The 26,478-nt window shown below is 38.9% G+C and overlaps 1 protein-coding gene across 1 annotated transcript in view; it reads left to right on the forward strand.

Annotated features, from left to right (window-relative positions):
• The window catches only part of HSD17B4 (hydroxysteroid 17-beta dehydrogenase 4), a 388,773-nt gene that overhangs the window by 183,384 nt on the left and 178,911 nt on the right, over positions 1–26,478 (forward strand). The window contains exon 12 of the mRNA XM_089673464.1: positions 23,534–23,637. Coding sequence (XP_089529590.1) covers positions 23,534–23,637 — 104 coding nt within the window. The remainder of the gene's footprint in view (positions 1–23,533; positions 23,638–26,478) is intronic.

The following is a 26,478-nucleotide window of genomic DNA, read 5'->3' on the forward strand; positions in this document are numbered from 1 at the left end:
TGGCACGTATTGATGTTCCATCCTGGAGCAGTTGGACTGCCTGTGCAACCTCTGTAGGGTCCAGGTATCGCCTCATGCTACCAGTAGTGATACTGACCCTAGCCAAATGCAATATTAGTGAAAATAGTCCTAAAAGATGAGTAGGGAAAAAATGTCAGTGGCCTCCACCTGTAAAGTCATTCGTGTTTCGGGGGTCACCTCTTTGTTGCCCAACTAGTGCACCTGTTGTTAATCAGTTTCAGCTGCTTTGGTGCTAATGAAATTAACAACCCCCTCTGCTACTTAACTGACCAGATCAACATCCCAGGAGTTTAATTGACTTGATGCTATACTCTGATTAAAAAGTGTTCCTTTGATTAAATTTTTTTTGAGCAGTGTATTAATTAGTATAAATTCTGAAACACGACAATAATTTGCATTAGAATTTTGCCAGAGCTTTCTGAGGACGCGTATCACGTGAAATGCTTTGAGGCGTTAGCTACATCTTAACTTCTGGGTTATTCCCTGACGTCACATCCGGTTTGCTGGAACGCACACTGATCGCGAATGAGAGCGGCTGTGTGAAGAGATCTCCATAGTGAGCTAAATGTGTTGGTGCCCCCCTTTGGCACCCTTACCATGTAAGATAGATCGCTTTTTTATTCTCCAATTTCAATAAAAGTTATTGCACTATGAGCACTCTTCTTTGGATTTCTTTCTGAGATATGTTATTATGGAGGAGATTGATTACTGTCATATGAAGTGGATGGGATTTAAAGTCTTGGGAAGAAGAGAGCGGACATCTAACCCAATACTTATAAGATAATTTATGCTCGTTGTCTACTCTGTTGGCCGATACCATTTGGTGAGTGTGCATTTTTTCTGGGCACAGTGGTGGAGCACAGGTGAATTGTGGAAGATTTGGCTATGCAGAAAGACACCTGGTTTGTGAAAATCTTCTGTGAACACTTGAATTTACTCATGGACATTGATTAGCACTATTTATTGTTTATTTTATATGCATGTTGGTATTTATTTCTCATCATTACTGTACGGAATTATTTATTGAGTTTTGATGAGCTCCTACCTTTTATTTAGTTTTTATGTATTCAGTCAGTGCTCAATCCAGCTTGATTTTGTTCCTGGAACAGGACAGAAGTTTCTATTCCACTGTCCGAATGGTGCTATGTCCTGTATGTAGCTTGGGCTACTGCATATGTTAGTGAAGTAAACCGTTCATTTGGAACACAGGCTTTAACAGACCAAAAGTGGGCAGAAAGGAGATGTTCATTATTTGTCTTTAGATGCACTTTATTAATGGAGTGTGCTGCAACTTTGGCACATGTTGCAGTGTATTGTTCTTTGCTACTAAAAATATTTAGTATAAATTTGAAGGATTTCCTTCCACATCTTAAAGTCACAAACACATGGAAGTCTGCAAGAATACAAACGAGCTAAAAAAAAAAATGCCCTGTAAGATCTTTCTTATCCCAGTGGCTTGGATGAAAATGTGTTATCTGCTCTCTCTTTGATGAAAATTCCTTGTTAAGAGAAAGATTGAAATCTCCTTCAACAGTTCCTCATAAATCCCTGAGGAGAGATCTCACATCCTGACATTTAAGACATAAACCGTGCATTGGATAAAGTGTGTTGGGTAGACTTTTTTTCTTTATTCTCTCTGCAGTTGTACTCACTGTTCTTTCCTTACTAATTGTCTGAAGGCTCTTTTACATATAAATACTTAGACAATATTGAAAGACTAATATGTGTTGTGGTGACAATTGATTATTCACTTACTGTCATCATGAATTTTTTACATGTGCACTTTTTTAATTATTGATTTTTTTTTCCCCTGCTATTCACATTAACACAGTCTGTATTACGCTACATTTCACTTTAACATGGCAGTGGTGACATTATCGTTCCCATGTGTGCAGATTTGCTGGGTTACAGAAATTAACGTGAAGTCAGGGAACAGACAGAATATGGATCGGTGGATATCTTTGAAGGACCAGAAAAATGCCTATGTATGCAGAGACTTTGGCACCGTCACGAAATGACCATTTTATCTGTTTTCTAGTAAAAGCAGCTAAAAGACCTCTGCAGTGCATTTTGCTGCATATAACTATTTGCTGAGCAGGACCCTCTGATCCTTCTTGTATTGAATAGTATTGTAACTGTAATGTCTCCCTCTGTTATGTAAAGCACTGCACAAACTGTTGGTGCTATATATATATATATATATATATATCCTGCAGAATATTAATTTAACAGATGCAAGACAATACCAGCTATGTATATACTGTATATGTGTACATATTTCTAGATCTCATCAGGTAATGTACAAATGCATCAACTTGAGGCTCACACTGTCAAACTACTGTATAAGCCAGTGTTTGTGCATCCTGCTAGCAATTCAATTATTTTGCTTTAGATAGTCTAATACCCATGATGGCGTGTAGAGTGTGGCCGTTCTCTTGTTCTCAAGAATTGCTTCTGCAATATCAGTGTGACTCTTGTTCATATTGACTAAAGATGGCTGCCACCCGGCTTAACAGGCTCTGACTGAGAAATTGAAAAAGCCAGACAAGTATAGTCAGCTAAACAGCAGCTTGGGTATTCTGACAGCCATGGTTGCTGCCTGTCCTAATACAGTAACTGGCAGCAGTAGACTTGTCCATCCACAGTTTGTCATAGATGGAGGAATCTATGGTTTTCTCTAGTTCAGCCCATTTGTTCTGCCTCCAGCAGGAAAATTCAGTGTTGTCCTGCCTGAAGTATTACATTTGGCCACTAGGTAAAGCCCAGAATAAATTTACTTTTTCACAGAAACTAGAGACTGTTTAGCCTAATAAAAAAAACACTTTCACTCTAAGAAAAGGAAGTGGCGCTCAGACTTCATCTTAGAAACTGAGAGAGAAGGAACCAGCAATAATTATCTGCAACAAATGTTATAGACTGATCTTCTATTCCTTACAGGCAGCATTGCTGGTGAGCATGGAATTGCCATCTACAGCCAATTTTCATTGTTTGAATGTCTCATACATTACCTGTTTTTTTTAAATACTTTCATCCACTCTGTTTTGTTAAAGTGGTCCTAAAGGCTGAAGGTTTTTTTTTTTACCTTCATGCATTCTATGCATGAAGGTAAAAAATCTCTGTGCAGACCCCCAGCCCCCCCTAATACTTAAGCCATTTTTCGATCCAGTGATGTGCACTGGAGTCTCGGCTATCCCAGGACTCCCTCTCCTCATTGGCTGAGAGAGGAGTGGGAGCCCTTGGCCAATGAAAAGAGAGAAGGGGCGGGGCCAAGCCATGGCTTCGTGTGTGAATGGATACACGGAGCAGCGGGTGCCCCCCATAGTAAGCTGCTTGCTGTGGGGGCACCCGACAGGAGGGAGGGTCCAGTAGCAGCGGTGGGGGACCTGAGAAGAGGAGGATCCAGGCTCCTCTGTGCAAAACCACTGCACATAGCAGGTAAGTATAGGTATGTTGAGTTACACACAGAGAAATGTGTAGCAAGGACAAAACACCATTGGTCTGCCTTAATTTGCTTGGATAGTCTCACTCAGTGTGCTTTTCAGCCATTTCTTTCTTGCAACTGACATTTATCTGTGTCACAATTCTTGAACTGATTATGGAATTTCTGTTTGAGAGTTGACAAAAAATGTCAGAAAATGTTTTTTCTTTAAATTTCACCCAGGTATACAGACTCTACTGTGCTGCTTGGACCTTGAAGAAGGGAGCACACCCTGAAAGCTTGTCCTGGAAAATTGTACACTTGCCAGCCACTTTATTAGGTACACCTTGCTAGTGCCAAGAAAATATCCTCCACACCATTACACCACCACCACCAGCCTGAACCGTGGATACAAGGCAGGATGGATCCATACTTTCATGTTGTTTTTCGTCAAATTCTGACCCTACCATCTGAATTTCGCAGCAACTAATTAGCCTATTGACCTCTGACATCAACAAGGCGTTTTTGTCCACACAACTGCCGCTTGCTGGATATTTTCTCCTTTTTCGAACCACTCTCTGTAAACCCAAGAGATGGTCATGTGTGAAAATCCCAGTAGATCAACAGTTTTTGAAATACACAGACCAGTCCACCTGGCACCAACAGCCATTCCAAGTTCAAAGTCACTTAAATCCCTTTTCTTCCCCATTCTGATGATCGGTTTGAAATTCAGCAAGTTGTCTTCACCACTTGTATACATTGAGTTGGTTCCATGTGATTGGCTGATTAGCAATTTGTGCTACCAAGCAATTGAACAGGTATACCTAATAAAATGGCCAGTAAGTGTATGTTGGTGTAAATAAACAAAAAAGTATCATGGACAGTATGCAATTATTTCTGTCGCAAGGGCACTAATATGGCTACAATCACCTCAGCCCAGGTATACAAAAATTCAATCCTTTTCTAATCTACCACAGATGAAAAATGATGGTATTCTGTTTATAAGGCCCCTGAACAGCTAAAAGGACTCATTCAAATGCAAAGTCTATGAAATGCTGCTATGACAGGCATTGGCAGATGTGCCTTTCACAGTCCTAGATGTTCTTGTACTAGTCCACATATGGGCTTATGCACACAGCTGCCTGGGGCTGTGCAGTGTAAAGTTGAGTGTATTTCTCTGTCCAGGATCAACAGGTCCTGCATACAGCCACCCTACAGACATGTCGGTGCACAGTTGTATGTTGGTATAGGCTGGCACTTGTGAAGCCACTAAACTTTTTCTGGCCCAAGATGGCTCTGTGTATTAGCCCTATATATTCCTGTATGCTGGGTGGACATTCAAGTACTTAGCTGTTCTTTTTTGTTGCAGTAAAAAATGTCCCTGAAATAAAAAATAATTCTGTTTCCAGAGAACTTCTTCTTCGCTGAAATATATCTTCCTCCTTAATAATTTTGCCTACAATCCACAGCTAAATTCTGAAAATAAATCGTAACTTGCAAGAAAATTTGTTGAAACACACCATTATGTTGTACTTTCCTGCTCTGTGCAATGGTTTTGTACAGAACAGCCCCCTGTCGTCCTCTTGTGGGATTCCTCGCTGGTGCTCCTCTTGCCTTTCGAGTACCCCACCAGCAAGCCATTTTGCTAAGGAGGAGCACTCCTGCATGGTTGCTCCAGAGCCCCACTGCCGGTTTTCATAGACACAGACAGTGGGGCTTTGCCCTGCCCCCCACTCCTTTCCCATAGGATTTAATTGACAACAGCAGGAGCCATTGGCTCCTGCTGCTCTCAGTCTGCCCTCTGAGGAGGGAGAGAGCCACTGTTCTTTTGCACAGTGTTGGATTGAGATCGGGCTCCGGTATGTATAAGCGGGGTTTGGGGGGTGATCCTGGACACAGAAGGTTTTTACCTTAATACAGATAATGCATTAAAGTAAAAAGCCGATCTCTAGTTAGCTATAAAAACTCAGTTTAGTCTGCTTGTATAATAAATAAAAACTATTCAATAAAATTTTAGATACAGCTAGTATAGGGATCTGAACAAGACATTATTATGTCTACTTGGCTATCAGCAAGTTGATCGGAAAAAATAGTTAGCACTTCCGCCTGGCAGTACTAGGGTCATTGGTTTGAATTCCAACCACGGCACCACCTGCCTAGAGTTTGCATGTTCTCCCTGTGCCTGTGTGGGTTTCCTCCGGGTCCTCCCGTTTCCTCCAACACTCCAAAAACATGCTGGTAGGTTAATTGGCTCCTGTCTAAATTGGTCCTAGTATGTGTATGTATGAATGTAAGTTAGGGACCGTAGATTGTATGCCCCTTGAGGGTTAGGGACTGATGTGAATGTACAATATATGTAAATCGCTGAGTAAATTGACGGCGTTATATAAGTTCCTGAAAAATACCTGAAATAAAAAATGACTCAATTTCCCTTTTCACACACTTGATGTGGATGGGGGAATCCTTCCCAAGGAGCTATTGTATTCTGATAGCAAGAAGTCTTCTCCGTCATCAGAATTCACTGATCTGCGATGCCGGCGGATCTGATCAAGTGGACAAAATCTGACAGGATGGTTATACGGATGTCCATTGGTAGACTGACTTCTGTACAACCACCCTGCCCATACATGGATTGAAGTTTGGTCGATCCCTGCTGAACCAGCCAAATTTCGATCCATGTACAGTATGGCCGGCTTAAGTAAAACCGTGCACACTTGCACTTGTAGTTAATCGGTTTACTTAGCATTTTGCTTTAAGTTCAACTTGAAGAGCTTCAGAGAGAGAGAGAGAAAATCTGTTTCACCCTGCCGAGGGCATGTCAGCTGGGCTTTCGAAGAACAATTCAATTAAAGAAAAGGTCCATTCTAGTTAACCTATTGCTTGATTTTTAAATGCTTCAAATGTTGCATTGTATGTTATTGTTCCGAAAATGTTTATTTTTAGCAGTTTTTATTGTTTTCTCGTTGTTTACTTCACTTTTTTCCCTTTTTTAAAACTTACTGTACTTTTCTTGCATTGCCATCGTGCTAGCAGGAAAGTCAAGCAATCCGAGCTATTTTGAAATGTGACCATGCGTTATAGCTTAACTCATTCCTAGATCCTTTTCTGTTTTGGTTCCTGTTGCAGATTTTTACTTCCTATTTTTAGTAAATTTCTGTTTACTGAGTGAATGCGTTATTGGAGATCTAGCTAACTGATAAACTAGAGATTTTGATAGACATACACTTTATATGATATGTGAGCATTTATCAGCATTGGTGTAAACGTGTAGTTATTGGCAGTGTGACAAAGCAGTGGGATATCCTTTGATTAATTTTGTGGTTTCTATATGTGGGGATCGAGGTAGTGACAAAACTGGTATATACTGAAGGTTTTCAAAGGATGATGCAGCAATGGAAGGATTGCTGGACCAAAGGATACAAATCCATATTCATTGATTTGCTGTACTCTTATTAAAAAAAACAAAAACAAAACCGCAGTTCAGGGGTCCGAAAAAACTCCCATGTCATCAGGCTTTGTAGGGAAGCTAATTGTTGGATCAGGAGAGTTACTAGCCAGCAGTATCAGTGTGAACAATCAAGATAAGTTGTTTTTTAGTTGGCAGGGTTATAGCTTTGTCTCTTTTTTTTATACATGCTAATATTCCACTAGCTTTGCTTGCTGCATCTTAGCATTACATGCAGTTGCTGAGTCTGTCATGTCACAGTAGCAAAGTGGTTAGAACTTTTGCCTAGGATTCTCAGTTCGAATCCCAACCACAGCACTACCTGGCTGAAGTTTGCATGTTTTCCCTGTGCCTGCGTGGGTTTCCTTCAGGTGCTTCTGTTTCCTCCCACACTCCAAAAGACATGCTTGTAGGTTAATTAGCTTTGTATGTATTGGTCCTAGTATGTTTATGTATGAATGCGAGTTAAAGCATAAGTTCACCTTTTTGATAAAAAAAAACAATAATAAATGCACATTTTTTTGCAGGTAAAAAAATGTACATTTATTTTTTGCTGCAGGAGCCTGTAAAGCATTGCACCAGCGATCAGCAGATCACTGTTTGCATGCAGGTCTCCTGCAGATCTGTCAGTATACAGTATCTGCTTGCCTGTACAGGATGTGCGAGCAAGTAGAGATACTTACGGGAAGATTAAATGAACTCATTGAGAACTACAAGCCTGTACTTGTAGTTTTCCATTCACAGAATACTGTGGATGAGTGACACGGCTGGGCAGGTTCCAGCCACGGATTTTAAAAATTTGACAGCTAGCTAGTGAAAGGGGGAGATCCCCCACTAGCTGTCAAAATAGGGGCCAATTCTTTCATAACAAGTTACACCCTAAATCTGGGTTTAACATGTTATGAAAGGTGAACTTAACCTTTAAGGACCTTAGATTGTATGCTCCTGTAGACTTAGGGACTGACGTGAATGTACAATATACAGTGCCTTGAAAAAGTATTCATCCCCCTGGAAATTTTCCACATTTTGTCATGTTACAACCAAAAACGTAAATGTATTTTATTGGGATTATTGTGATAGACCCACACAAAGTGGCACATAATTGTGAAGTGGAAGGAAAATGATAAATGGTTTTCAAATTTTTTTACAAATAAATGTGAAAAGTGTGGCGTGCGTTTGTATTTAGCCCCCCTGAGTCAATACTTTGTAGAACCACCTTTCATTGCAATTACAGCCGCAAGTCTTTTTGGGTATGTCTCTACCAGCTTTGCAAATCTAGAGAGGAGTGACATTTTTGTCCGTTGTTCTTTGCAAACTAGCTCAAGCTCTGTCAGATTGGATGGAGAGCGTCTGTGAACAGCAGTTTTCAAGTCTTGCCACAGATTCTCAATTGGATTCAGGTCTGGACTTTGACTGGGCCATTCTAACACATGAATATGCTTTGATTGAAACCATTCCATTGTAGCTCTGGCTGTATGTTTAGGGTCGTTGTCCTGCTGGAAGGTGAACCTCTGCCCCAGTCTAAAGTTTTTTGCAGACTCTAACAGGTTTTCTTCTAAGATTGCCCTGTATTTGACTCCATCTCCCCATCAACTGTGACCAGCTTCCCTGTCCCTGCTGAAGAAAAGAATCCTCACAATATGATGCCACCACCACCATGTTTCACGTTGGGGGATGGTGTGTTCAGGGTGATGCGCAGTGTTAGTTTTCTGCCACATTTAGCGTTTTGCTTTTAGGTCCACACATGGCTTCTCGCAAACTGCAAACAGGACCTCTTATGGTTTTTTCTTTCAACAATGGCTTTCTTCTTGCCGCTTGTCCATAAAGGCCAAATTTGTGGAGTGCATGACTAATTGTCCTGTGGACAGATTCTACGACTTGAGCTATGGCTCTTTGCAGCTCTTCCAAAGTTACCATGGGCCTGTTGGCTTCTCTGATTAATGCTCTCCTTTCCCGGCCTTCCAGTTTAGGTGGACAGCCATGTCTTGATAGGTTTGTAGTTGTGCCATACTCTTTCCATTTTCAGATGATGGCTTGAACAGTGCTCTGTGAGATGTTCAAAGCTTGGGATATTTTTTTATAACCTAACCCTGCTTTAAACTTCACAACTTTATCCCTGACCCGTCTGGTGTGTTCCTTGGCCTTCATGATGCTGCTTGTTCATTAATGTTCTCTAACAAACCTCTGGGGGGTTCACACACATTATATTTATACTGAGATTAAATTACACACAGGTGGACTCTATTAATTAGGCCAACTCTGAAGGCAGTTGGTTCCACTAGATTTTAGTTAGGAGTATCAGAGTAAAGGGGGCTGAATACAAATGCACGCCACGCTTTTCAGATATTTATTTGTAAAAAATGTTGAAAATAATTTATCATTTTCCTTCCACTTCACAATTATGTGCCACTTTGTGTTGGTCTATCACATAAAATACCAATAAAATACATTTAGGTTTTTTAATGTAACATGACAAAATGTGGCAAATTTCAAGGGGTATGAATACTTTATCAAGGCACTGTATGTAAAGTGCTGTGTAAATTGACGGCGCTACATAAGTACCTGTAAATAAATTAATGAATCTACTAGGACTGCCAGATCTCTTTTTGTCCTGTATTTCCCGAGAGGTTCTCCCACTAGTGAGTAACTTGCATTCATATTTTTAGCCCCCCAAATACGTTACTTTACATTTTTCAACATTAAACCTCATTAACCATGTAGTTGCCCACCCCTTTATTTTATTGAGGTTTTCTTGTAAAGTGTCTATGTCCTGCTGTGAAGGTATTTTCCTACTTAGCTTTGTACCATCAGCAAACGCTGAGATTTGAGGGGGTTTTTTTTATCCCATCTTCTATATCATTTATGAATAAATTAAACAGAATTTGTCCCAGGATAGAGCCTTGTGGTACCCCACTTGCCACTCCAGACCAGTTTCAGTACACTTTTTTTATCACCACCCTTTGGACACGCCCCTGTAACCAGTTTTCTGTCCATGTACAACCCTACGGTTTAAGCCTACATATCTCCGTTTGTAAATTAAGCATTTATGAGGAACTGTATCAAATGCTTTTGCAAAATCCAGGTACACCACATCCACAGGCCTTCCCTTATCTAGATGGCAGCTCACTCCTCACAGAATGTTAACAGGTTGGTTTGGCAGGAACAACCTTTCATTAAGCCATGCTGATTACTATTAATACTCTATTATAGAAACATAGAAAAGTGATGGCAGAAAAAGACCAAATGGTCCACAGAGTCTGCCCTTTGGGGGGGATGGTGTTTGTTTTTGTGGGGGGGGTTTGTTTTGTTAACTTTTTTTTGTCTTAGATCTATGCTTGTCCGAAGCATGTCTTCCCTTTTTTAATATTGGTACCATGTTGGCCCTTTGCCAATCCATTGGTACCATTCCTGTCAGTATACTGTCCATAAAAATTAGGAATAGCGTTCTGGCTATAACCTGACTGAGCTCTTTGAGGACTCTCGACTGTAAGCCATATGGTCCTGGTGATTTATTTGCGCTTTTTCAGACACTGCAGACACTGGCCACAAGAGTACATACTGTGATGCATTACCAATGATACAGTCATGATTACTATATCCCTCCTTTTCCCTTGTTAAAAACTGAGGCAAAGAATACATATAGTACAGTTGCCTTCTCCTTATTTGTGACCAACCTCCCTTCATCATTCTTTATGGAGCCAATATATTCCAACCTTGCTTTTGTACTATTAATATATTTAAAGAATTTTTTGTGTCTCTCATGGTCTATCTTAGCCACCCAGATTGCTTCTTACAATTGTTATTGCATTCCTTGTAATATTGAAATGGCAACGATGACCCCTCTGCCTTATATTTTTTGAAGGCCTTTTTTGTTCTCTTTAATATGTATTGAAGGATGAAGCAGTGGCAGTTTCAAACTTGCGTATGTGGAATCACTCCTATGCTGGCCCCAAATGCAGCTGCATCTTCCTCATTAGCAAGCCCTGGGTAGCAAGGATAGGATTCAACAGAATCTATTTAGTGGTCCCTTAGAGGTCCTGTTGCTGGTGAGTTGTTGCCAGTGTCAGCTTTGCCTGTGTGACATCCGCATAAAAATTCATACTTTAGTGTATACATGTGGAGGTTTGGCAGCTTGACTAAGTAGATACTTATAGAATGGTGTTGTATTCCAGTACATGCAGATATACCTGAATTTTAAAGTTTAGTCATTGAAATCTAGATAGTTGTGAATTGTCCAAAGGAATATTTAGCACAAACGTGGCTTGGTTAGGACTAAAATGTAATTCTGCAATATGGAAATCTTAAATATGTGCTTAAAATATAATTGTAAAAAAAATATAATTGAATTAATTTTTTTAACTTCTACATGAATGCCCAATTCTTATTTGTCCATAACAAAAAACAAATCTCATTTTCCAGTAGATTATAGAAACTAACCAAAGGTTCTTCATTGCTATATAGTACTTGATTACTCATTATTTACCTCGGCAGGACAGAATCTCTGACGTACACAGAATCCAGCTATGAAATAAGCTCTCAGTAGTGTTAATGATGATAATTTTCATTTGTTGCATTGAACAGAAAAATATTAAATTTGAGAGTTTACTGTAGAAACCATAGGGGGCAATTTCTGCAGAGGCAAGTATTACTTTGCCATTTATAACATGACACAGTCTTAAACATGGACAATATGCTGTGTTGCTACTGTGTTTTTACTATTAACCATAGCTTCAAAAACATCTTAAGTTAGAGAATGTGTTTAATCTACCATAAACAATGAGAATATAACAATTATTTACAGCCTATTGAACAGAAGCCCTTTTACTCTACATTCATGTGCAATTACTTTCGGTATACAGGATATGAAAAAATGGTTCATACATACCAATATCTTGGAATTGACAGGCATATGAGTTCTTAGTAGATTTGATGTTTCACTTATATGAAATGGCTTTGACCACTTATAAGAGGGGCACATAGACAATTTCTCACATGAACTCCGTAAAATCATCCAAGAAGCAATGTGCTCTAAAGGGCATGGTGCAATACCTTTAGCAGCAAGTCATAAACTATTTGTACTGTTTAAATTCAGTACACTGCTTTCTCCCAAGTTGCTGTGAGTTGCCATGCTTTTTGCTTAGTGATTTGTTCCAAAACAGTTCATAAAGTCTAAAGGCGAAGTTTACCTTTTGGAGAAAAAATTATAAAATTATAAAAGATTGAGTTTTTGGAACAGGAAATGATGGGAAATCCCTCCAGTGGAGTCAGGTACAGCAATGAAAACATATTTTTCTTTTACAGAGGGAAAAGAATGGAGATTGTGAGGTTGTGTGTGCCTTCTTGCCTCTGTGACCTCCCCATTACAGGGGTGTTAATGGGATACAGTAATTGGTGAATCTCCCCAATAGAGTCATAGACGGCAATAAAAATAATTCTACACTACCCAACTAGAAAAAAAGGCTGACGTGGGATTTTTTTTTTCCTTTTTTTTTTTTTTCGTGGCATGTTTTCTGTGTGAATATTCCTACTCCTTCATTTACATTGGTCAGCTTTGGAATGCCAGTGCCTGAAAACCTTTTCTACTGAATACCTTCCACACAGAATCTACTTGTGTATTGCAGGGACCTAGAGAGGCTTAAGATAGAAGGGGTACCATGTTGATTTAAATAGCCCCAAATGCTTGTCCTCAGGCCATTGATCAGTTTCTCTGATTAGTTTTAGGATATGGCTAGTAGTCGCCAAGAAATGACTAACCTTGATATCCATCAGCTGCATTGTACAATGATTTTTGGGGAATGTACTTGGGTTCCTAGTCTGGCCAGGAACCAGGGGGCTGCATCGGTCAGGCTGTGCAAATGATGGCAACCAATTATATTTTATTGCAAAGCCTGAACACTAAATGACGTTGACTACTGTGTGTCCACCATGCGTTTGATCAAATTGCTGATCATTCCAAAACTGATAGTTTGATGAAAACGTTTGGCCTTATTCTAATTTTAATATACTATACTTATCCCACCTTACTGTAATAATCAGCAGCTTGGATGCCCCCCCCCCCAGAGATCCTTGGTCAGTCCCCCATCTTTCATGATGTTTCAGTTGTTAGTCTCGGTTCTTTTGCTTCAGCAGATATATCACTCAGCTTGCTTCATTCTTTGTAATATAATGTTCATAATCCACCTGAAAGAGTGGGGCCCCCTATAATGAAAGTAGCAGTTGGACAGATGTGATAATTAGGTACAGTGAAGCGTTAATTTCTTAGGTAATAAGTCATCTTCAGTAATGCACCTTGAAATGGAGTAGCCATTTTAATAGGTGCCTTTATAGTATGTACGCCAGCAACGTATCTCCATCTACCAATGTTTTTAGATGCAATCGCTGGCCAAAAAGCACCTGTTATTGATATGGTGTAATCTAATAATATATTTATTTCTCTATGACTGCTTGTGCCATTGATATCTATTATAAGGGGTTTAGATTTCCTTACTTGCTGCGGTTGTCTGTTTGCCGTCCTTCTGCCCTTGCCATACTACTTTGCAACACAATGGAAGTGATTTCATTTTTCTTCATTGCACTGTTTCATTACCTCCTCTTGTCACAGCAGGCTATGCTGTGCTTTCAGTTTTTCTGTAGCTGATGATGGTCATGAATTGCAATCATTTGCCAACACAAGTGATTTTTATGCCATTATCTGTTCAAAAAAATATGCTTGAGAAAGAATGATGTGAAATAGGGAGAAAAACCAATGCGCTGTGTTGTACTTTGTATTAGTGTTGTTCTCTGTGCTCAAGATATTGGTGGAATTTTGAAAACACTTGACAGTAAACTATATACAGTATGTATGTTCAATATATGGTCTTTGTTATGCAAGGTTTGGGATTGTCATTTACTGAATGCGGAGCTCTAGTAATGTGCTATGTGTAATTGGAAAATCCACACTGAGTATATGCATGCAGTGAAAACCTTTCATTCCCTGTCAAGTCAGTTTGTGTCCAAGAATATTTCCGTACAAGGTAATGAAATTATTATATTGGTTGTACATTTCACAAGCATTGTTATGCTGCCGATTGTATATAAAGAAAAAAACAAAAAACTCTGAAAATAGTGCTGTTCCTGGCAGCATTGTTCCTCTAATATTTGGTGCTTTGGGTTACCCAAAATCACTTTGTACACCGTGGGGATGGTTTATGAAAACTGGAGTAGAAGTTGGGATGTTTTATGAAGACTGGAGCAAAAGTGATATTTTAGCCACCAGCAGTTTGGTTGCTGTGGGAACACGAACACATTTTTTGCTTTGGCTTCATACATTTCATCAAGCTGTGTTCAATTAAAACATACCAAAATTGCAGTGAATGAGAGGTCATTTGACACATTCTTTCCTAAAATGCTAGTCAAGTGGCTGAACTAACAGCTTGAGTACTTTTTGTAGTCACTGAGCTGGAAAAAAAAATTTGTAGATTCAGAATTCTTGACTGATTAAAAAAACATGGTACTTGCTCTGTGCCGTTGACTTATAAAGTACTAAAGTTATAGGGTCATCATGACAACCAGGTGACCAGCATTTCCAGATAGAGGCAAGCAGTTGCATCCTTCTGTTCCTCTTCATTCAGGTTCAATAACAGTTCCCAGGTATCATGAACCTCTTTCCCTGCTAAACTCATAAATGGGAAGAGAAGCTATGAAATGAACTTGATGCTGGACAGGGTGCAGTGGGCTCTCTCCAGCAGGTGGTCATATGGCCATTCCCACAATGTGGCCATTTAGGATGCATTCACATATGGCTAGTTAAACTGAACCACCCCCCAGTTCAATTGTCTCCACTCACACTGGAATAAGGAAGTATGCTCAAGTATTCTCAGGCATACGCCCCTGCTACCAAGACCAGTGATCCCTGTTTCAGTACACAGTCCTGTCTGGGAGGAACCATTCTTTGGCAAGGTTTGTACTCACGCTAAAATAGACCAGACCACAAGTTAACCACGCCTGGGACTAAGTGGTATGGGCGCAGTGGGCCTAAATTGTTACTAAACCTACGACCCTGCATTCACTATATCTGGTCTCCCACAGTACTCACAAAGTGAAAGTGCAATTATTTTAGTAAATATAAACTGCTAAATACCTTTTCTCATCAGCAGTTAGAGCAGTCTTGTGACTTTAATCAGTGTCCAGCAGAGCACTGGTTAAAGCTTGTAGGAGGAGTTTTAATTCTCCCCTATAAGGCTACTTGACCCCTGACCCTCTGTATTGACAGTGCTGATTGGCCCTGTGCTGATCACATGCACCCTCCCAAGGAAAAAAAACCCTCTAACAATACACACCAAACTGAGCATGTGCAGATTGTCTCCAAGCCTCTGTTCTATTAAGCGTTATACTGGGGACAATAGAAGAAGGGGAGAAACAGAGAAGATAGGATTAAACATTCTTTTTACACAGTGCAGAGGTTAAACCCGTTAGGTTCCACAGTGAGTATAACAACCATGTTTTACTGCATATACAGACTGATTTTACTGTTGTGGGTTTAGTAGCACTTTAACCACTTCCTGTCTGGCTCATGTATATAAACGGCTGGACAGGAGCAGGTTGCCGTTCATAAATGGCACCTGCCATTTTAGCCTGTGTGCGCTCCCTGGGAGCACGTGGCACCGCGATCTGAACACCGATCACTGTACGGGACCTCTGTGTGAGGTCCCGATCATGTGATCACTGATTGGCCAATCAGTGATCACATGAATAGTAGTAAGCAAGATGTCACTTCTGACATCATTGCTTACTACCTGTGAAATCTGTGAATGATCAGAGGTCACATGGTACAAGGCTATTCACAACAGCCTTGTACCATGTGACATGCTGTAACCAATCACAGCTTGCACAGTATTTCTCAATGCCTGCAAGAATGCAGCCAGAGAGAAGGAGAAATGATTGCTTTTATAGCCTTTGTGGGTGTAAAAGCAATCCATGCAAAAAAAGTCTTCATCACCCCCCACAAATAGTACTTGTGACAGTATGTTAAAAAAAAAACCAATATAAAAAAAATGAAAATGTAAAAAAACATTTTTGAAAAATAATTTTTGGTTATAAACTAATTTGGGATTTTTTTTTTACTAAAAAGATAGCTGAATAAATTTTGGCCAAGATTTATGAAGAAAGAATATTTATAAGCAAAATTTTATAAGAAAACCCCTTTTTAAAAAAAATTTTTTGGACTTTTTCATTTATATAGCAAAAAAAAATAAAAATCCCAGCAGTGAATAACTACCACCAAAATTAAGTTTTATCTCTAAAAAATTGCTAAAAAAATTAATATGGGTACAGTGTTGCATGACCACGCAATTATCATTTAAAGTGTGACAGTGCTGAAAGCTGAAAATTGGCCTGGACAGAAAGTGGGTAAAAGTGTGTGGACATGAAGTGGTTAACAGATCTCAGGCTCCATTTAGAATGCTCACACTACACAAATGAACCAGTCCGAGGGGCTTGACCATGGCCAGGACAGGTTCAAAGTGCCAGTGTGCGTGCACTATTGATTTTGATGGAGACCTAGCCAGTCAGTATCTCTGTCTCAACACTGACCTCCCCCTTCGACAGAGCAGGAATGGACTAGTGTTACTAGCAGGGGGTGGCTTCCAGGAAAGAGACAAGTACTTCTAAGCCTCTTTTAGCATTCATTTGCTGGCCTGTTATTTGACTATAGACTTCATTTAAGAGAATAAACTGCATTAGGGGTTGTGAAATCATTTAGCCTTTGTATTGTAATTTTCTGGAAGAATGATGATTTGTGTGTTGCGCAGAGATTGCAGCAAATTGTACATGGTTTAATTGCTTTATTTCAGCCATTGATTGACTTGGCAGGCATGATATGAATTATTTGTACTGCAATTTTTTCCTTTTATAAAGCTCCTTTTTAGCCGAAGGAAATGTTCTATAGATTTTCTTTGTAGTTTGTATAAAATCAGATTAAAAGAGGTTTACTTACTTGTCAATTATTTTGATGATGCTTTAGCTGTTAAGTTACTCATAGATGTGAGATAGTAGTTGTTTGATCCTGCCAATTTTATTCAGGTTGGGAAACCATTGTCCTGTTTTTTAGTAGTAGCACACGTCTCCTAATTACCTTTTTTTTTTTTTTTTTTTTTTTTTTTTGACCAATCACATTTGTATCCTCCTAGAAGGGAAAATACAATGATCAGCCTTTATTCGCTTCAATAAACATGAGTACCTGGAGAATACTAGCATGCACATTAAGCCTCATGCACACTGGGAAGCTCCAAAATGTTTTTTGAGCTACAGGAGTTTTCAGAATCAAAAAGACAGTAAAAAATGCATTTTTGCTTGTGCATTACAGCGAGTTAATGCGCATTTGGTGTCAATGCATTCTGGCTCCCTCCCTGCCACTAAATTGAAAACCCCTATATTGTGCATGGACACATAGGCTAACATGGAAGGGAGTTAACAGGTAGAAAAAAATAAAAGCTTAAAACCGCTCAAACAGCCTAACTTTGACAATCAGTTATTTAGCACTCAGCATCTGACTACTGTCTAGTGTCTGTCAGCTTTGCAGCAATGTCAGATGACCTCTTGCATTCCATCTTATTTTATGTAACTTTTTTTGAATTAAAAAAAAAAAATGTTACAAAGTGTAATACAACCCCGGTTCCATAAAAGTTGGGATGCTGTTTAAATTCTATATTAAAACAGAATGCAACAGTTTGCAAATCTCAAACTCATATTTGTGCACGGAGATTTCTCCAGATTATTTTTTGATATTACGTAGATCAGGGGTGTCGGACTGACAGCCCTCCAGCTGTTGGGAAACTACAGGTCCCATCATGCCTCTGCCTTTGGGAGTCATGCTTTGTAACTGTTAATCTTGCAATACCTCATGGGACTTGTAGTTTGGCAACAGCTGGAGGGCCGCCAGTTTGACACTCGTGATGTAGATTATGATATAGTTAAAGTCTTTGCAGTTTAACATTGAATAATATTGTGAAATTGTTTAACAATTTTTAGATGCAGCTTTTCACAGATTTGTGAACCTTAGCCCATCTTTACGCTTGAAACGCTCTGAGCCTGGGTGCACACTGATACGGTGTGGAATTCGCAGCAGTTTCTGTGTGAATTCTGCACTGCATGCGAATTGCTGCGGGTGTGTATGATGAGTTAACACCCCAAAATTGGTCCACAAAACGTGGTGCGATGTGCAGAATCTGATCGCATAGGTGTGAATACCCATGTGATCCAATTCTAGTGCAGACCAAAAAAAAGGTCCTGCACCTTTTTGGTGCGAATGCAGTGCGATTTGAGCCATACAAAATTAATGGTTCAAATTGCACCACACAAAATTCGTATGCGCAAGTGTGAACCCAGGCTGACTCTAAGGCTGGCCATACACTATACAATTCTTTGTCCAATTTCTGCCCAATATCCTTTAGATTTACCTTTGACTATGTAGTGCAAGGGCCTGCCTAATTGGATACAACTGAAAGTGTTGTTTAGGTTTGACCTCATATTTTATGGTTTTTGATAAATCTAAAGCAAAATTCTCAAGAAAATTGTGTAATGTATGGTCAGCCTAATGCAGGCCATAGATGGGTCGAAAATCGGCCGATTTTTCAGCTGAAAATAAAATCGACCGATTTTCGGATTGTTAGTGGGTTAATAGGTCGGCCGTTTTTCGGTATTTTGGCAGATTTTTTTTATCGGTAAAGTTTGAAAAAAATTGGCCGATTTTTGCGGCAATGATGGGCAAATCGGCCGATCTTTTTACCGATAAAAAATCTGCGCATGAGCAGTGACCTGGAAGAGAAGAAGAGGAAGAGAAGAAGAGGATGAAGAGGAAGAGAAGAAGATGATGAAGATAAAGAGGAAGAGAAGAGGAGGATGAAGATAAAGAGGAAGAGGATGAATATGAAGAAGAGGAGGATGAAGAAGAGGAGGAGGATGAAGAAGAAGAATTCCAGTTCGGCAAAAAGTGTCCCTGCAGAGAGCTCCGCTATTTCTTTGACAGTTCTTTGACATTTATTGTGGCTGCAACAATGTATCTATTTGTTTCCGAATAAAAACATCTGTATCCGAAATGGATACAAATAGATACAATGTTGCAGCCGCTATAAATGTCAAAGAACTGTCAAAGAAATAGCGGAGCTCTCTGCAGAAACACTTATTGCCGGCTGTAGACGGGATGAAAATCGGCAATCAATTTTTTTTTTTTTTTACCGTTCCTGGTAACGTTGGCCGATTTGAACGACCGATTTTTCGTTTTTTTTTTTAAGAAAAATCGGCCGGTTTTCTTTCCATCTATGGCCTGCATAAGAAGCTCTTTTCATACCCAGTCATGTTCCTGACCTGTTACCAATTAACCTAATTAATTGAAAAATATTTTTCCAGCTCTTCCTTGTTAGTACCACTTACTTTGCCAGATTTTTGTTGCTCTGTCCCAACTTTTTTGAGAAATGTTGCTAACATCAATTTCACAATTATCTTATTTTCTTCTTAAAATTATACATTTTCCCAATTTAAACATTTTATAGGTTATCTATTGTGAATATAGTATGTGTTTGAGATTTGCAAATCATTGCATTCTGTTTTTATGTTGATTTTACACAGCATCTCAAATTTTTTTTTTTTTTTCAATTGTATTCGAACTCACAAACTGTCAGATGAGTGTATCAGTGCATCGCTACTTCTCCCCTGGCTGCCTTTTTCTGAAACACAGACCATCCATCTCTACCCTGTTCCAAAGAGTACTGTACCATTGATTAAACCTGTAGTCCGTGCTATACTAGTTTAAAAGACTTGCTGTAATCTATACTCCACCAACTAGACCTGCAGACTACCTAAAGTTAACCAGAGCCTGTTTAGTCAGTTCCAGTCCAGGCCAATATTGACAATCCTGCTCTACATGTAAAAATCACCATTTTTTTTGCTAGAAAACTACTTGGAACCCCCAAATATATATATATATATATATATATATATATATATATATATATATATATATATATATATAAAGTAGAGGCCATAAGGAATAAGATGGTGGGTGTTGTTGCATAGTTTTATATCACACAATATTTGTTTCTCAAATGCAATTGTTTTTTGGGAAAAAATACACTTTTTTAAAATAAATTTTAATGCACAAAAACACAATAAAATACTTGATTGTTTTGTTAAAATATAAACGATGTTTCATCAAATTAATAGATAACAAACATGTCACGCTTTAAAATTGCATACGCCCATGGAGTGGCTCCAAATTACGGCACCTATAAAATCTCCATAAGCGACACTTTAAAAGCTGTTTACAGGTTACCAGTTTAGAGGAGGTCTGGCCCGAGAATTATTGCTCTCGCTCTGACATTCCTGATGATACCTCACATGTGTACTGCGATCACTGTTTACATACGCCTGTGGGCCTGAAGCTTGCGTTCACCTTTGCGTGTGTGCATGGGGGGATGAGGCGCTGTAAAATCTTGTCATTTTATTTGTAATTTTTTAGAACTGTACATTTTTTTTTTTTTTTCAAATTGTTTGCAATCCCAAGGAATGAACAACATCCCCTGTGATAGCATGGGTTGTGACAGGTCCTCTTTATGATGTGATCTGGATTCTGTAAAACCCTATATCACTCCTTTGGCATCCAAAGCAGCCAATCAGACACTGATTGGCTGCCTCACTGACCAATAACAAGCCAGTAAACAAAGAACTGAAATCAGAAGTGACAAAATTCCAGTTTTTGATGTCACACAGTGGGAGGAACAAGATCAGTTCCTCTCATTGTGTCCCAGGAAGCCGATTCCACCGATGGCACCCTTACCACGCTCACTGATTGTTCTGGAGAGTGCAGGAAAAGGTGGTGGCAGGAGTTGGGGCACCCTCTTCCACGACCTGTAAAAGTAAGCCAGCAACTCTTTATCCACTCGGATTACGTTCACACTGCAGAATCACCAGCTGAAAAAAAAATATATTGGTCATCACTGCAGCTATAGCGATGACTGAATATATAAATAAAAGTGGTAGAATCCTCCAACCCCTGTCAACTAACCAATTCCAAAATAGAAACCACTTTCCACCCTAGAAAGTTACACACCTCAAAAAAAATATTTATCTACAAGGAATCTTTAATCTTTAAGTCCCGGATGTGACGAAACGCGTCAAGGGTGTGACATTGGACGTACAATAGCAGGGACCGGAAGTAATACGGCGGCCATCTTGGAGTGGGGAATCGTGAGGACATCCACCCAGGAGCTGCGTGGCTATCCCCAGGCAGGGGAGTCTTTCTTGGAAATGCGCGATTGTCATTGTATACATGTAAGCTGATATATTAAAGTAGATTTTAAGGATATTTTGCGGATTTACACTATTATTGTCCCTTGTTTCCTGGATGGATCGGAGTGACCAGGGAACTGGCTGATGATACCAGGAGGGGTTGAGATTGGAGAGTGGAGACAAGGAGACCAAATTGTATCTTATAAACGCTCTTGAGATTCTGTTTTTTGGTAAGGATATATAATCTATAAGCATGAGAATTTAGACACCATTGTAGTGAATACACTGAGTGTATCACATCACTGTTGTGACACAAGTTGCTGTGGTTGTTTTTCTCACGTTTTGCACTTATATGAAACACGTGTGGAGTGCTTATATACTTTATTGATAATGCACTATGTGGAGCTTTTTTTTTATTTTTTGAGGATCTGGGTGAGAGCTTACTTGTGAGGATCTTCAAACAATACAAAGAGTGACTCTGAGTGGGACATTGTATTAATTTTTCACTTTTTCATATTTTTTTTATATAATTCTTGGAGTTCAATTGGACACTGTTATATAGAGCACGTATGGGATAATTCACTGATTATTTGTATTATTTATCACATTACTGAGTGAGTAGGGTTTACATCACTAGAGGGGGGAGGATTCCTTGTAGATAAATATTTTTTTTTGATATAGCGATGACTGAGATATCACCCTTCCATGTAGGTACCGATACATCACATAGACAGGACGTGGTTAAATGGCTATTGCGCAGAAACAAGTTTTTCTGAATATGTTGCATTTTGTTGAATTCTGTGTTTTTGTAGCATTGAAATGTACCACTATGTGTTAAACTGTGTAATTTATTCGGAAATTAGTTGAAACTGGACCAGCTTGTGAATGATTTTTTGTAATATTTGTGAGCTCATTGTTGTTATTCATTTGCGTTGGCTGTGTGGCAGGATGTCTCAGAATAGAAACAACTCAACTCTAAAGAGCTTGCTTTATCTCATTACAAAAACTCTCCCATGGTAACCTAGCTATATGGTATAATGTAATAGATAATATCAACAGCAGCAGGCTAAGCGCTATGTGGTGAGAAAGTAACTCCATATGGCAATGAGAGGAAATGTGAATCATTTTTTTTTCTTGTCTTTTCTTCTCGCTTGTATTTGTAAATCTTAAAAATGTGAGTAATTTTATCTATATGCATACCAAAAAAAAAAAATCTCTATACCCTTGGAGGACCAGAGCGATGTCACTTCCGGTTCTGGATAGTTTTTTTTTTTTTTTTTAAAGGACTAGATCAATGCTGTGTTTTTTTTTGTTTTTTTTTCTTTTTTTGATCCAATGCTTTACATTGCAGAGGAGAGGCGTGGGATATTATTGACCCCATATCTCTCCATAAAGAGGACCTGTCACTAATTATTTCTATCATTAAGGATGCATGCATTTCTTGTGATGAGAATAAAAGTGATTACAGTTTTTTTTTAAAGGGATAGTGCAAAAAATAAATATTTTTTTAAAAAAGTGCCCCTGCCCAAAATCAACCAACACCCCCCGTGCTCGTACGTAGTGGTGAACGCATACGTAGGCCATGCCCACATATGTAAATGGTGATCAAACCACACACATGAGGTATTGCCACGAATGTCAGAGCAAGAGCAGTAGTTCTCGCACTAGACCTCTGTAACGCTGTAACTGTACACTGCTAACCTGTAGAAATTTTGAAAGCATCACCCATGGATATTTTTAAGTACCGCAGTTTCACGCCATTCCACGAGCGTGTGCAAAGCGTGACATGTTGGGTATCTCTTTACTCGCCATCACATCCTCTTTCATATTTTACAAAAATTGAGTATGTATTGTGTGTTTTTTTTTTTTTTTTTTTTAATCAAAGTGTATTTTTTTCCAAAAAATACGTATTCATTTTTAAAAACTGTTCATTTCGGTTTCCGGCCAAGTGCATTTTGAATTTTCAGTTTCAGCACCAGAATTTTCATTTTTGTGCACCACTACTGTATATAGTAGTAAATTGTCTTTTAGTGCTGGAAAATTGGGACTTGTAGTAGTTACTGAGCTCTGAGTGCATAGTGATGCCATACAATAGCCTTCCTTCTATCCATAATCAGAACACTGACACTAATCTTTGCTTGCAACCCAAACTTAATACCATACCTTCCTTTTGTAAACCTAAACTCTTGTTTGCATACCAATCTCTCCTTTGCCCAAAATGCTAAATGTGCGAATACCAGCATCAAGATTTCTGCAAAATTATTTTGCTTTGTAAATGCAATGACTGCCTATTTTTATCATTTTTTTTTTATATTGTATTTATTTATTTAGTTTAATTGTTCTGATTTTTTTTGTAATTTATTTGATTTTTTTTTTTCTATTGATAGAGTCCACTGGTACACTGTATGAAGTTTTGTCAAACATTGACTCAGGAAACGGAATTTCTATGAATCCCACAAGTCACAAGTCCTCATCTTCTGGTATTGATCCAGTAAGTATATTTAAATTCTTCCAGTAATAAAAATTCAGTGTGCCACTCAGATTCATTGTGCTGCCTTTTCATTTTCCTACTGGAGAGCTCCATGACCCTCAGTATTTTGACCTTCTTTGACACTTGTTACCATCTGTGCTTCTTATTGTAATCACATCTCTTGATAACAAGTATAGTTTTCTATATATATGTAAAGTCATTCATAAAAGTTTATAATTTGGCTAAAGGATAACCAGAATTGTCTTTCCTTCTTTTTTTAATTCGACACCAGTCAACTTTATAGATTTTATGCAGGTCCTAGAGGGGTCATTTATCGGCCGAAAAATTGGCCGATAATCACGCCGTTAGTGGGGCCAGCCCATCGGCCGTTTTTCACGGATCTCCGCATTTATTTTTATCGGTCATGTTGGAATTTTCGGCCGATAAACGAAAAATCGGTCGGCCCCGTTGCCAATGCTGCCACATTTTTCACGGACATGGGTGGCAGCATTGGCAACGGGGCCGACCAATTTTTTGTTTAGCGGCCGAAAATCTGGCCGATAAACGGCCCATCTATGGCCTGCATTAGTCTGGAAACTAATGTAATGCCAAAAATTTAAAAAAATCAAAACCAGCTGGCTTACCAAAAATGCTTAGGCTAGTTCTTTTCTTCTATAGGATTGTATTGCCTTTAGTTGTGGCTACATCCAGTCAGAGCCTACTGACAGACTTCTCATCATAGGGTGACTGTGCTCACTCAGGGATCAATTCACTAAAGAATATCTCATGAAATAATTGAATCACGTGACACATTTTCTCCAGTTATCTCATAAGATGCTGAAAATGTGAATTCACTATCACCTTATGAGTTATTTACCTTACAAACCAAAAAAAAAACAAGGTAGATGACTAATACAACTGCAATAATGTCAATCCACTAAAGGAAATAAATGCATGAGTTAAATAAGTAGTGGTCCAGGCATGAGACGTTCAGGGAATGTAAAAATATAATAGCCAATTTGGAGTATTCGCTACCTTTTTTTGGATCAGTTCCCTCAACAGTAATACATAGAAACCTATATATGGAAAAACCCAGAATCATTGAGCCTGATTTAGTTAACATATAATTAAAGGCAAAACTTTTTTTTGTTTGTTTTGGATAGAGGAGATGGATTAAGACCCCCTGTCAGGTTTTTTTTTGCTGTCTGTGTCCCCTTTCTAAAAGTTAGTGTAATTACCCAAAACATGAAAAAAAAAAGGTTTTGTCTTTAGAGTTCAGATGGATTAGAACTCCTCTTAGGTTTTTACTGTTATCTGTGGGCTCCATTAGAGAGATTCACCCTCTCTATTTATCCTTCTTGCTATTATCATTGAAAATGAAAGTAAAATAAAATCCCAAATGTTGGATTGTCCCCAGAAACGTAATAGTGCGGAAATCGTCCAATGGAGACACCAGTGGCCTGAGGGTCCCCAAGGGATTCTTTTAATTTGTAGGGATTTCCCATCACTTCCTGTTTTGGCTATGGGACAGAAGGGAAGGGAAATCTCCTCCCTTATGAGAAAATTGTATTTTTCTTTTGGTGGAAGAAGGGTATTTATATATGTGTATGATTTTTGATACTATTTGAAATTTATAAAGATATTTTGTATTTACTTACTTTAATTTGGTTGTTTTTGATACATCACATGTGTCCAGTGAAAGCAGTTTCCCTTTGACTGGTATTCTAGTCACCCTTTGTCTTTTGCATTAATAGTGAGTTGACATATTTCTACAACTTAACCCATTTTACCTCTTTATTAGCACTAAAAACTGAGAAGGGTTCTGATCCTTCGCCACTGTGTCCATCCCACTGGATATCACATCATGAGATAAAATACCAAATGGTTTCATGAGTAAAATACCTCACATTTTGTTGAAATAACTCACACTTTGGCCATAGATGGATTGAATTTGGATCCATGCATGGCCATCCCTGTTTGACAGAACATCCTTAGATCAACCTCTGTTGAACATGAATGTTGGAAAACATTTGTCGATAAGCAGCTGCTGATCATTGTATTCTGACAGTGGGGGGTACCTCCTGTCAAAATACAATGCCTCAGGGTATACAAATATTTTGGGGTGTCTACCTTCCAAAACGTGGGGTGGATGGAGGAATCCTCCCCACGTTTTGGAGGTAGACACCCCAAAATATTTGCTGAGAGACATCCATCAAAGATTTAATTTTTTGTCACAAGTTTTTGGAAAATGGCAAAAAAAAAAGTTGTCACTTTGAGATATTTCCCACACATGCCATGGGTATATGTAGACCCCTAAACACATTCTGCTGTTTTCCAGAATATCTGGAGGCCCAAATCCAGTGAGCACATTCAGGCTGTCAAAGGGCAGAGCTTTCTTATTTGACTTCCTGATTACATATCACAGTTTTGGAGGCTCTAAAATGCTGGCATAGTACAAACAGCCCCCAAGTGACCCCATTTGGGATAACATCTTCCAAAGACTTATGCTTCTCAGCAAATACCATGGGGTGTGTACAACAATGGGTCATTTGGAGGGTGTTTATACTGTCCTGGCATTATAGGGCCTCCAAAAATGTGACAGGTAGTCGGGAAATCTGCATGTGGGTATACCTATACTCGGAAGAAGTAACAATGTGTTTTGGGGTGTAATTCCAGGTATACCCTTGGCATGTGTGAGAAAGATCTCATTAAATTGACAACTTTGTGTGAAAAAAAATAAATTATAATTTTCCAAAAACTTGTGGCAAAAAATAAAATCTTCCATGCACTCAACATGCCTCTCAGCAAATAAACTTGAGGTTTCTATTTTCCAAAAAGGGGTCATTTGGGGGATGCTTGAAC

The sequence above is a fragment of the Staurois parvus genome, unplaced genomic scaffold, assembly GCF_062004578.1.
Source record: "Staurois parvus isolate SC_StPar_1 unplaced genomic scaffold, SC_StPar_1.0 ptg000004l, whole genome shotgun sequence".
In the NCBI taxonomy this organism is placed as follows: Eukaryota; Metazoa; Chordata; class Amphibia; order Anura; family Ranidae; genus Staurois; species Staurois parvus.